The 14,024-nt window shown below is 40.6% G+C and overlaps 1 protein-coding gene across 7 annotated transcripts in view; it reads left to right on the forward strand.

Moving 5' to 3' along the window:
* LOC109630351 (spectrin beta chain, non-erythrocytic 4) overlaps window positions 1-14,024 on the forward strand; it is a 60,896-nt gene that overhangs the window by 33,717 nt on the left and 13,155 nt on the right. For all 7 annotated transcript variants that reach the window (XM_069534269.1, XM_069534266.1, XM_069534267.1 and 4 more), the window contains exons 25-29: window positions 1,135-1,281; window positions 10,440-10,703; window positions 12,554-12,778; window positions 13,227-13,316; window positions 13,656-13,934. In XM_069534269.1, the coding sequence (XP_069390370.1) occupies window positions 1,135-1,281; window positions 10,440-10,703; window positions 12,554-12,778; window positions 13,227-13,316; window positions 13,656-13,934 (1,005 nt within the window). The remainder of the gene's footprint in view (window positions 1-1,134; window positions 1,282-10,439; window positions 10,704-12,553; window positions 12,779-13,226; window positions 13,317-13,655; window positions 13,935-14,024) is intronic.

The following is a 14,024-nucleotide window of genomic DNA, read 5'->3' on the forward strand; positions in this document are numbered from 1 at the left end:
TTGTTTTGGGGGAAGAGGAATTTTTTTTCTCTTCTTCTACGTCTATCAGTCATCCTCATTCTTGCCCTCTCGCTCGTCACTGGTCCGCCCCTGCCCCTCCTCTCTCTCCTGGTGGAGCGTACAGTGAGGAGCAAGGAGGAGAGGGGAGCGCAGCCTCAGTCTGAAGTCTCCAGTCTGTCTCTTCAGCCTCCAGTATTGTTGTTATCTACCCTCATGGCCGGCGTTTTTCTTTCAGCACACCTTCTGCATCCCTCAGTCGCGTTCAGCTCTCCAGAAGACCCCTCTTTCCTCCTCTCTTTCCTTCTGTCCCTACGCTCGTTCTATCCGTCTCCATCTGGCTCAGTGGTGTGGAGCATCTTTGCATGTGTGTGACGGCAGACGAGCGAGGATGCGGATACCAGCGGCTGCCTGCAGCTGACACAACCCCGTGGGCTGTTCCTGTTAAAAGCTGCCGGTAAACGAGCCATCCGTTGCACAGTTGGTTGAGAGGAGACCGGTTACGACTAAGGGAGGCGCGGGTGGAAATGTTAGATGCAGGTGTGAGGATGTATATGACAGAGAGATGAGGCTTGCTGATGCTGACCTGAATATGTTGGTGATGCCGTTAGCGTGCACTGGGTTCTGCTGTGTGTTGGCCTCACACAGACAATCTGTGTGTGCACATTTTACTCTGGAGGTGTGTGTGCGTGTGCGTGCGGATTGTTTACTGTGTGGCAGCATGTTGATGCTGTGATCTCTTGTGCTGTGTGCACATGTGAATTCCTGCCGCCATGCTTGTTGGTACACGTGTGTCTGCCTACATGTGCCGGCTGTGCGTCATTAAATATTCATGTCTGTGTGTTTGACCTTGTATTTCCCACTTTATGTGTCGCTGGTGTTTCTTTTTGCTTCTTCACACAACAGATGCTATTGAAAACATACATGTGTGATTAAAAAAAATTTTTTTTAATGAGTGTATAACTAACATACGTTTCTCTTATGAAGTGGCATATAGAGTGTGTGATCGTGTTTGGTGAATCCAAATCTTAAAAAAGAGAAATCTACAACACCAACAGTTATTTGTAGTATTTATACTCATCCACTATTGACATCTCTCTATCTCCCTCTCTCTTTCATTCTATCCCATTCACCCAGCTGGGAGACTGGGTGTGCGAGAAGATGCTGATGGCGAGGGACAGCAGCCGAGACGAGACCCAGAAGCTTCACAAGAAATGGCTGAAGCACCAGGCCTTCATGGCCGAGTTGGCCCAGAATAAAGAATGGCTGGACAAAATTGAGAGGGTGAGTGCTGGTCATCCAAAGGACGGATCATTCCTTTCTCGCTGATACAGTGACTTGATACCTGAGTTTAATATTCTGGTGTCGAGATGTTTTGTGACAACTGGCTGCTTGAAACTGGAGAAAAGATCTCTGTGGAATAATGGTTTTGTATTTTAGAGTTTGTGTTTCTTTTGACATCAGGATAGATGATAATATTGATTTCGACTTATTTTCACGGAGTTTGGCCATTGACCCTCTAAAGAAACGCAACATATTCTAATTTGTGCCATGCAAAGTACACAGTCCATATCGAGCAGAATATATTGATTATATATTTGAACAAGTTCAACTCCTTTTTCATAATATCTTTTCATCATAAATTATTTGTAGTTTATTTTATAATGTTTAAACTTGAATTTAAGGTGACGGAATGGGCCTTAGCAGAAGTATACGCTCTTTTTGATGGTGTATTAGAGAAATATAGTGTCCCGTGATGCACAGAGGACATATTTTAACCTCTTGTCTTGTAACCACATCAGTGCCTGAAACTCTCCGGGCAAGAAACCATGTTTGCTGTCAAAGAAAAGCTACAAACCACTTCTTGTTTCTGTTTCCCTTTAGACAGGCATCACTGATGTAAACAGCGTGTGGGCATCAATCAGCACAGCCCTTCATTAATGTCAGATTTATGAAGCCGTTCTGTTAAACACTACAGTGTTAAACTTACTTAAAGCGTAACGAAGCCAGGAGCTAGGACACAAAGTATCAGAGGGGTTTAAAATAGAAAGGGGAGCGCTGCTGTAACCTTCACCACCTCTGCTCTGCGTCCGGATTGAATCTGTTTCATATTGAAGAGATTTAAAGAAGATTTATCAGCGTCTTGTCTAAAAAGCTGTTTTTGTGTGCTGTGTCTCTTTCTTTGGTAGGTGAGAAGCAGTGAAGGCGATAATTGAATGACATTTGCTCGTGTTATGATACTGCAGATGGCACTAGATGTTATATTGCTCTATATTCTATCAAAAGATTTCTCAATCTCTAAACTTCCCTCTGAGCTTTTCACATGGTTAGTGTTTGTCATGGCTAACTTAATTTGTGTGATGCTACTGCCCAGTTACAGTCTACATGACATTTCTCTTTTTTTAAGTTAAACTCCAGTTTGCTTGTCCGTCTTACCCCGTGTGTACATGTCATTTAGTATTAGCACCGGCATCAACCCATGTCACCAAAAGCTCTCGAATGTCAATGTCTTTCCAAGTTGACGTCCCCTGGCTCCTCGTTTTCATTCTGAGATTTTTGTATTCTTCCTGTTTTGCGTCTGTCATGTGTTACAAACACGCCTACTCACACATTAAGAATTTTTCTTGAAATTTTCCTGCTGTATTCTCACATGGAACTGGATGTTTTACAAGGAGGAAGAGAGAAAAAGTTAGGGCCAGACTTCGGTGCATGTCTGAAAGCAGCTCATGTGATGCCTCTTCAGTGTACTCATGGTGTATAGTAGTGAGTGGCTGACATGTGGAGTCTCATGGACTCATATGTGCTGATGTATAAACTCAAACCTGTGACTGTTTAGTTCTCAGCGTGTAATTCTATGTGATGGGAATGGCAAACAAACCTTGGCTTTCCAACTGTTGTGAGGGAAAATCAAGGAGATACTGGATATTTACTGGAGAGACACTGATGCTACATTTCTTATGATAAACCTCAGCACTTGTGATTCTTAACGAAACATTAAATATGTCTGTACCGAATGCATTTCATTCATAAAAGCTCATACTTTTGCTATCATGGTGCAAACAGTTGACTGTGATATAATGGCTCAGTCCTCTGCAGTCATACTGGGCAGGGCTGAAACTGAAGTCCCCCGTGGGAGCAGAGTGGGCTGAGCCAAAGCACAACACTGCGTTTTGTTTTTATCTGAACACACACTGTACTTTAAAACAACCCGCAACATCTCTGAGGCCAGAGCCGAAACAACCAGTCAATGAATTGAATGGCTAATTTTCGTGAGAAAGTGTTTTTATGACATTCTAAAATGATGCTGTCTGTAAAACAATCTTAAGGCAGAAAAGTTTAAGCATGTGTGTGTTTGTGTGTGTGTGATGATTCCTATGATGTCCTCAAACACAATATGTACATTTATATTTATATATTACAGTTTATCATCAGAAATAATTATAATACAAAGCAAACACAAATACAACAAAATAAAGAGAACTTAAATTAATAAAATAATAAAGTAAAGGATAATTCAGTGTATAAGAACTGACAGAATTACATTTGCATTTGTTTACATATATTATTGGTATACTTTCTGTGGACACCAAATCGAAACTGGCTTTGTTCGTCTGAATCGTTGCACCTCTTCAAATATCAAATCTGCTCCTGCTCTAAAGTATAAAAGAGTCCATTGTAGTTTTTACGCCCACAAGCTGAAGTATTAGAAGAACATTGAGTGAATTTCTTTGTTGTATTTATTTGGCAGATTGTAAAAAATCATAACAACCTACTCAACACTTGTCAAAACTGACACTACTCAAACAAAACTGCTCAAAGTATGTTCCTTTTTTGATGGATACGCTCTGTCTGATTTCAACACATATTTCGTTTTGTTTGTGGCATTCAGAAAGATTCATGAATTATTCCCCGGGAAATCTGTGGAAATGTCCTATTAAAGAAAGTGATATTTATCCGGATCACTCTAAAACGGAGTTATTTTTTGGCCCATGTCCCAAACTTCCTCCGAGTTTTGTAGAAATACACGCGGTAGTTTTTGCATAAGGCTGCTGAAAAACAAAGAAACAAAGGTGTGTAGAATGACGAGAGAAGCATGTTTTTACTCACACTCACGTTTACAAAGAAACGTGTGCTTCAACACGTATGTAAACACGGCTCAGCGCACACTAACAAAATGAAAACATGAGTTTCTTCTGCATATACTCATCTGTCCTTTACTTTCAGTACATTGTGATTTCTTCAGAGCTCTTCTAGCTTTTACAATTTGGTTTTAGGGTTCATGATAAAATAGGTTTGGGATTAGAGTCTGGCAGTGAAAGGTTATAATTGTAAGTGCAGAAGTACATCCCATGTGTATGTGTGTGTTTCAAAGTGTATGCTCTTCAGTGGCAGTCTGTAGTCACACCAGGATTCATAGCTGTTGATACAAGGTTTTGCTTCTGAAGTCGTACAGTCACGTTCACCCCACATGGCTGCTCCTTGGTCGTTGCTTAGCAACTTATATGTTTTTTTGCTAGAAAATATTTATAGGATTTGGATTTTTGTATCATGTAAATACTGATCAGAATCTTTAAACGTTGCTGACTGGTGTCCTTTTGTCTGGTGCGGTTGTGTCTCCATGTTTGTTTCCTCTGAGAGTCTTCAGTCTATTTATGTAATTAGGTAAGAGCCGCTGTCTGGCATGAAGATGTGAAGCACGTGGCCTGTTTTTGAGGAAGTGTTATCTGTCCATGATTACATGAGTATCAGTATTACAGTACAGACAAATGAACAGTGCATGGAAAGAATATGCATGAGATTTTTCGAGGACAATGAGTAACTGTCCAAACAAGACACTCTATACATCCAGGTCCATCTGCCCTCTTGATTCTGCTGTCCTCATCAGCAGTATCAGTAGTATCAGTTTTATAAAACTGGGCTTAGACTGCAGGAGGTTTGGGCTGAATGGATTCAGACGTCCCAAATACAGGTGGAGGAATCTGGTCTGGGTTTGTTTAACAGATCCAGTCTCCTGAACTGCCTGAATACTCATTCCTGTCTGATTAATACCACATATGCCTGATAATGGGATTTAAAATCTGAATTATTATGATTATGGTTGTGTCTGTACTTTCACAGCTTATGGTCTGGCCAAGCATCAGCAACCATTCTAACCGTTGGGCTATAATTTCCTATCATGCTACTGATGACAGATATTTCTCACTGCAAACATACTACTACTACTACTACTTATAATGCTGCCACCTGTTGTCATGCTAGGTGGTGAGTTGCTCCATGATTGCTCCTCTGACACACTAACGTTCTATAGTATGTGATGCACCATTATGTTTTAAATCTTGAACTGTGTGCATGTTTGAGATTAGAAAAAGGTTTCTCTGTGTGATGCAAACCAGTTTTAAAAAACATAGCTTTGGATCATAAAACCCAGACAGAGGCCGGAGGAGATGTTTCCGATGACATGAAGAACAATGAAGTGGCATCAAACTGCAGACAGAGGCTCACACGTGGTCTTCCCTCAGATATAAGTCCTGTGATGCCGGACACCCCAGCAGAGGATTATAATGCATCTTGTGCACTGAGTCAGTTTGCAGTGACGTTAAGAAGCAGCTGGAACAACGTGTCTCCTCTTTCCTGTGATTGCAGTGGTTACCAGGCAACAGCTGCCCAATCGCCTCTCTCTTCACCCTGTCTTCCCTCCCCTCTTAGCTCAGCTCATGTGTGAAGGTCATTCCTCATTCTTTCCCTCGTCAGTTCTCTCCCCTCTAACCAGGGGACAGGAAGCGGGCTGAGATTCAACAGGAAGTGATGTAAGATTTCCAAAATAGCAAAAGAGAGCTGCTTTGGAGTATTGAAATTCAGCCCGAACTTGTTCGGTGGTGTAGTGTAGAGTGCTAAATCTAATAAGCTGAGGTTTGCAGTGTTCTGAATGTGTAATGTAATGTTTAATCAATAACTGCTGTCGCTGCAAGATGTCCTGGGATTCCTCAACAGGCCAGAGTGCCACACAAACAAATCCGAATATATACATTGACCATAGCTCTACTTCAAAACTTAAAGCTTGTGAATGAAGGAATGAACGATCAGATAAAAAAAAACAATCAAAGAAGAGCAAAGATTAATATTGTTGTATTTATGAAGAGGAAACAAACATTTTCAACCAACCCTGGTTTTTCTATATATTTCTAAATAAAGTTACACATCAATGTGGCAGTCGTCTGGTCACCTCTTGGAGTTGTGTTGGTTGTACAAACATACAAAGTAATTCTGTAAATGTCTCTAATGTAACTCTGCAGTGATTTAGACCAAATACAAAGTGCTGGCTGTTAAAGGGGATTTGCTTCCATTGCAGCAGATTGCAGGCATTTGATTCCTGTCCCATTCTTTCCTGTTTTGCTTCAATAATTAACTTCATTTACTCTGAATAAGTTGAAACTACAAATCTAGTTTAGAGTTAAGGCCTCAGTTTGGCCTGAAAATTGGCTTCCCCTATTTCAGGGGACGGAACATGGACCAAACTAAAAAAAGTCAAAAGTACGGTTTGTGTCATTTTAGGTGGTTCTTCTCATTCTGATGTTAGTTCAAATGTTGATGTTCCTGATATGTTTGTTTAATTAGTCATTTGATTATAAAAACATGGGATGAAACGTCATCATCAACTCCATACCTTTTAAATTTCATTCATTTGTACTACCTCTGCAGAACAGAAGTGTGTGTGTGTGTGTGTGTGTGTGTGTGTGTGTGTGTGTACTGTGAGAACATCAATGAGGCACTTTTAAAGTGGTGAACCAATCTGCTGTTGTATTTTTATTCCTTTCAATCATTTCCAGTATTATTTAGATACTTTGACGATGCTCTTCAAACAGTATTTATGCCAGTCAAAGCATAAATGATGGGGAAGACGAGCAGGAGAGAGTCTGGTTGATTTGTTTTCTAATCTAAACCATAGCCGGACAGTCAGTAGTCATTATTTTCGGGTTGTACACCACAGAGACCTCACATCACACCTGTCATCATCTAGTGTCATGCCTTCATCTCTTATCTTTCCACCTTTGTACCTGCTCACTCTGACCTGAATGTGTCTCATAGTGAAACACACAGTCGCTTCACATGTGTTTTATTTTCAGCACAATGGCAACAGAACATTCAGCCTGTTCCACAAAGATGTGAAAGAAATGTCACTGTTGTGTTGTGTAGCAGTGGGGCGACCAAGACACATGTCATGGACGCCTTGGCTGGACCCTTTTTTGTCCCATCACTCCTTGTGGAGATGTACACGTGGACGATCAGATTTTTCACATGCAAAGTAAATATTGACACATTAGCTGCAGAAGCCTGAGAATAACAGACACACTGACCAGCCGAGTGTCAACAGTGACGCTCAGGAGCAGATGTCTGCTGTGATACACAGACAGCAGAATGAGGAGGCTCCATCTTTTACTGTTAGCATCAGTGTCCTGTCAGGAGTTCTTACTCTCATGCTTGGTCTTTATTTTGTTGGGTCATATGTGCTTTTGGCATTTGAATCATCTTGTCATCATCATTTTTAATGTCAAACAATGAAAGTGTGGTGTGAGGAAGTTTGCAAAGTGATGCACAACAAGTGTCAGTTTGTAAGAGACTGATCTTCACTGAGCCACTTTAACCTTCAAGGAAGGACACAGACTTCCCTGTTTGGATTAGCAGTAGAATAAATGATTCTGTGTGAGTGTAGCAGCTCTGAGCCTGTGGAAGAAGCTGCTCGAGCCCACGCAGCCCACCTACCCACCCACTCACTGCAGAGGAGGACACACCTCAGCAGCCGGAGAAACACCACACCACTGTGAAAGCTGACGTAACACACCTACACAGGAAATCACAGGACTGAGAGTGGTGAAGTGTAGTGTGGCCTGTTGAACAGCTGCTTATTCATCTGATGTACACATACCATTAGAACTCCTGTCATCTCCAGTTCTCCAAGGAAAAACTGCATTATTTTTGTTAATCTTGCTGGCACAGGAATCGGAGCCTCTTGTGTTTATATTTTACATTTTTACTCTCATTTAAAGGAACAGTGTGTAGAATTTTGTGAAATTGCATGTTGCAGCTGAACACCCCTCACCTCACCCTCTCCTTCCAAAAATGAAAAAGAAACTGTGGTAGCTTCAGTTTTCATAAAAACTCAAAAGGTGTTTAGTTTGTCCAGTCTGGACTAATGTAGAAAACATGGCGGCCTCCGTAGAGAGGACCCGCTCTATGTAAATAGAAAATATTTAAATATAAAGGGCCTTTTCTGGGCTAAAGGAAACTACAATTCATACAATTTAGACGAATTAGTGCATTAAATTTCTACCAATAGTTCCCTTTCACCTGAATCTTACACACTGAACCTTTAAATACAACATTTGACAGAGTCATTTATTCAGCAGATATGTTCACATTAAAATATGTTATATTTTACAATACATTTAGACATTTACAGCACTTGTAAAATATTGTGTATATAATTATTATAAAAAAAATATGGTGTAAGTAAATCCAATGCAATATTTTCAATAAGAGATTATTGCCTCTTTGTATACAGTACTATTTACAGTACTATACGACATACACAGCATCTGAAGAAAAATATTTGATATTGTGTGAGTCAAAAATTAGAAAGTTAAATCGCCACGTGTTTTGAAATGTAGGTGAAAAAAATTCGGACAATTTATTGTAAATGAAATAGCATTTTGTGATGAATTACATAATTTTTAATAACTGACTTATTTGTGATATTGTGATACAAACTGGAGATCTGTCCATCTCTCGCTGCTCCGGCTCCTCCCCCCCTGCGACCCTCTAAGGATAGGAAGAAGAGCTACTGGATGGATGGATGACTAAATATTCATGTTAATCCAGTTACATTTTCAGAATCGGGTTTAATTCCCAAGTAGGTTAACACATACATGGAGTTTGCTGCTGTGTGTTTGTGCAATTATAAATATAGAAAATGTAAAAAAAAAAAAATAAGAAAAAAAATTTAATAGAAATTGAGAATAGAAAATACTATAGGCAAATAAAATATATCACTTATAAACCCAATAAGTTGGTTCTGGGTCTTTTTCAGACCTCAAACCTGTGATGTTTCTTGTAATACTTGACTTTGTACTGTCACATAAGGCTGTTATAAGTAATGTAGCACAAACGGAGATTTCCTGAACCGTGGTTACACAGCCGGTGAGGGGGAGGGTGACCGGGAACCCTGTGATGGCCTCAGTGTCGTCCAGTTTCCAGTCATCGGGCAGCTCTCTCTGTAAATTTGATCAGATCCCGCGTCAGTCAGAGGGGATGCTGTCCTCTGCAGATGAGTCACTGCTCATAGGTACTTAACCCAGTGAAGTGTTTGGCATCCTGACAGAGACTTAAACTGTCACCAACAAGCAGCACATGAAGGAAACATTGAGAAGAGAAATATGTCAGAACAAGTCACCAGTTAGAGAACAGCATGCACCCCTGGCTAACGTGGCTGTAGACGCTTCACTTCATCCATCTCAATGTTGAATTTTAAATTTGTATAGTTTTTATTGCTACACATTGAACACATCAAAATTAAAGTGCTGCTCAAAACAACTCATTTTTATGAAAGTTACTAGACTGCAACATTGATTAGTGTTCAGTTTGAGACAGAGTTAAAATATGTCACAATTGTTTGTATAGTTTTCTGTCTTCCTTTTTTTATTTATATTATTTATATCTTTCTGTTTCTTCCTTTTTTCCAGCTCTCTTTCTCTTTTTCTCTCTCTCTCGCACATACAATACACATACAATTGGGGAGGGATTTCACTGTGGGGGAGGCTGAGAAGAAAAAAACAGAAGGTGTGTGTGGTGTGTGTGTGTGTGGGGGGGGGGGGGGGGGGGGGGGTTAAGGGGGTTCAGAACAGGGTGAGGTACAAAGGCAGAAATATGAAAAAGAGCACACACAGAACGAGAAAGGGGGAGGGGAGTGTGAGGTAATTTATGAGGCATTTTAACGCAGTGAGGTTTAATCTCTCCACACACACACACACACATACACACACACATGCCTCCTAACCCATTTCCACAGTGTCTACACATAATTATTCAGACTTAAGATCCAGTGAATATCTGTGGATGTGATGAAAGATGTTGGATTTATGCTTCTTTGTTGACCTCGACTGGTCATAATTATGTTGATGATTAAGTCCATGTCATTATTGATTAGTCTCCTAATTATTTTCTAAATTCATTTTTACATTATTTGATCAATTAAATGACTGAAAATTTGTGGAAAATGCTTGTCACAGCGGGAAGTGCTGGAGAACATTTTTCTTATGGAGAAGCTGAAACCAAACAGGTTGTAAATTACTGATCACTGCAGGTCTACATCTCAGTGTATCAGATTTAATGACCAGTTTAAAAGTGTACATTTTTCTCATTAATGAATCCACTTCCTGTCCATCCAGGAGGGCCAGCAGCTGATCCAGGAGAAGCCGGAGCTCAGTCCTGTGGTCCGGAAGAAACTGGAGGAGATCAGGGAGTGCTGGCAGGATCTTGAGAGCACCACCCACGCCAAAGCCCGCCAGCTCTTTGAGGCCAACAAGGCCGACCTGCTGGTGCAGAGCTATGAAAGCCTGGACCAGAGGCTGGGCCAGCTGGAGGGTCAACTGGCCTACGTGGACCAGGGACAGGACCTCACCACTGTCAACAAGCAGCTGAAGAAACTGCAGGTATGAAGATTTAAAAAAAAATTTTTTTTTGCAATATTGGACAAAAACTTCATTGTGGTGCTGTCACTTCTTATTGTACTTGTTGAACTTTCTCAGAAAGACTCACTGTTTGCATTATTATCACCTCACAGTGGTGACATCATCTCATTAACATTTAAACACCACATTATGTTTGAAAATGACTCACAGCTTTTCTCACCCTGTGCCTGCAACATTTTCCGTTGAGCTTTTCATCTCATTTCAGCGAAGTCAGGCTTTTTTTATTTTAAAGCCAACATTAATATTTAATTTGCATTGATGGATTTTAGAGACACTATCAGCCTTCGTGCCAACATCAGTCATACCGATGATTGTGAGATATAATGATCAGTATATTTTTAAATACAGCTGCCAGGATCTTGCAGAATTAGTTTAGATCAACGGATGCTGATTTCAACATTTACCTCTATAAGTCCTGTGTTTAGCTAATTGATGTTGCACATTACAATTAAAATTCCTTAGAGAACTGGTTCATCTTGCACTGTAAAGGAAAGCAAATGAATCCTGGATCCATTAATTAAGTCTGATCAATTTAGTGTTTCAGTACTTTTTATGTAATCATGCTCACAAATACAGTAAATAAAACCAGTAGACATCGCTAAAACAATAACAAATTCTTGAAACCGGAAGTAATCACATTTGGAGGAGCGGGGGAGGAGCCAAGGACACTGGACGCCTTCCACCTCCACGTATTGGATGATACTAGCTGTCAATCACACATGCCTCAATGCAAATGGTGCTCTATGGTCTACTTGACTCTAAATGGACCATCATTTACAAAATAAAGACCATGCTGTATTGTAAAAGACTTGACACTAGATTTTGAGACATAAACTCTTTTGGTGTTTACTGACGTTGTAAATCAAGTGAGAAGTAGAGTCATTTTCTCACGGACTTAGACAAACTTCTTTTAAAACTGATGTAGTCCTCAGCTGGTCATTTGAAAGAATACAGGTTTCAGGCACTTGGCCATTGGCTTTACTCTCCAGACCTGGAGTCTACGTCCGTTTTTATTTACTGTCTATATGGACTGAGGTGAATATCTATTCTTAATGTCCTTAATGGCTGTAAAAATATTCTCTTGTCTGTATACTTGTGATGTTGGGATGCAACTCCACCAGTGATGGTTTGGAGGAGAACATTTTTTTAACGCATCAGAGAAGCAGGCAGGTGTGATGTTGGCCGACACACAGCTTCATCCATTCATGAACTCAGCACTTCACCAGACATCTCTCACTCTCCTCTCCCACAGCATGCCACTCACAGCTTCTTTAACAAGCCGCCATTAGCTCTGCTTTCCCACTTCATCTTAACTCCACTTCCCAGCATCCATCCTGACAAGGGGTACAGTAATCTTCACAACACTTCATGTCTGTCAACTCTTCTTTTGCTGCTTTGGATTGTTTTTAGTCTCATCTTTGCCTTTTTTGCAATATAAATTAGGATAATCTAATAATAATAATAATAGAAAGATCATATCAATACAAGGATTATTGAAGCTATCATTTTTCTTGTTATCTGTCTGTAATTTTTACTTAAAAGATTTACTTGCAGTTTTTTATTTAGTTTTTGACAATATTGTTCTGCTTAAAAACCTGATAATTCTTGAATCTAATGCAAGAAAGAATTTCTGTCACAATCTTTACATCCCACTCATCCCATCTTTATCTTCTCCCCTATGACGACATCCAATTTATTCTCTCTCCCTTTTCACTTACCTCCATCTCTCACTTTTAATCAACACATCCAATTTTCCTCGCTCTGTTTTCATAACTTCGGCTCTATGCCTACTTCTCCTCTTCGCCCCCTAGACCATGGAGACCCAGATGGAGGAGTGGTATCAGGAGGTGGGGCAGCTCCAGGTGCAGGCAGCCTCCATACCACAGCAGACGCAGATCAAGGGGACGGTAGCAGAGCGTCAGGCCGTCGTGGAGGCCAGGATGGTGCGTCTCATCGAGCCGTTGAAGGAGAGACGGCGCATCCTGTTGGCGTCTAAGGAAGTCCACCAAGTTGGACGAGACCTGGAGGACGAGATTGTGAGTTTGCTGGTTGTCAGAGACACGTACACGCAGACATAATGTTGCACATTGTAATTTATAATATTAAATAAAATTATCTTATGACCTGAACTGTTAATGGATTTCTATGCAGACTACACAGATACATTAGGAAAATTAAAATCTTAAATGTTTTGCTCTAACCCAACAATACAACCTGTTATTGAAACACACACTGTTTTGTTAACAGGTATCAATGAGATTAGGCAGGTTATTTAAATATTGAATTTTCAGTTCTTTCTAAAATTACATTTTGTTTTCATATCAGCTTATGAGCTTGACAAGTTCATTTAAATTTCTTTTTTTGACCTCAGACACACATAATTGTATTTATGTAACAGTGCTTTTAAATACATTTACAAAATTATAGTTTGCAAATACTTACTACCTACTTACTACTAATACTTACAATGTGTTGTGGTTGTAGTTGTGGATCCAGGAGCGCCTCCCTATGGCCATGTCTCAGGAGCATGGTTCTTCGTTGCAGGAAGTCCAGCAGCTAATGAAGAAGAATCAGGTGAGGAAGTCAGAAAGTTGGTGATTCTGACCACAGCCTTTAATGAGAATGGCTCTTCAATCAAGCTGCACCAACCTGCACACAAATAGATTTTAGTACCATGAATATGCCTGATCTAACCTCCTTGGCAGAGGCAACTAATGTTTAAATTTAAATCTGACTCCCCCTGTTGATATGTCATCAACACCCTAATTCAATCTTTCCATTTCTCACTTACTCCCTCTCGTGTAGCTTATGATGCACTGACCTTTCTCCTGTTATGCAACATCTCGTCATCTATTTTCAACAACACAGAAAACTTTCAAACGTTCCTGAACTTACTTGCCTCTTCTCCTCCAGACACTTCAGAGGGAGCTGCAGGGCCACATGAGCAGGATTGATGACGTTCTGGAGAGGGCGGGAATCATCGCCTCAATACGCAGCCCCGAGGCAGACTGCGTCAGGGCTGGCCACGGCCAGCTGGCCCAGCTGTGGGCTCTGCTCTGGACAGAGACCGAGAGGAGGCAACTGGTCCTGGACGCCATGTACCAGGCCCAGCAGTACTACTTCGACACGGCGGAAGTGGAGGCCTGGCTGAGCGAGCAAGAGCTGCACATGATGAACGAGGAGAAGGGGAAGGTGAGCGTGTGATTGAAATATTCTTGTCTTTTCAGTAAACAACATCTAATTAAATGGATAGAAGATAGAGGGATAGAACATTTATTAAAT

This window comes from Paralichthys olivaceus, chromosome 11 (genome assembly GCF_024713975.1).
Source record: "Paralichthys olivaceus isolate ysfri-2021 chromosome 11, ASM2471397v2, whole genome shotgun sequence".
NCBI classification, from domain to species: domain Eukaryota; kingdom Metazoa; phylum Chordata; class Actinopteri; order Pleuronectiformes; family Paralichthyidae; genus Paralichthys; species Paralichthys olivaceus.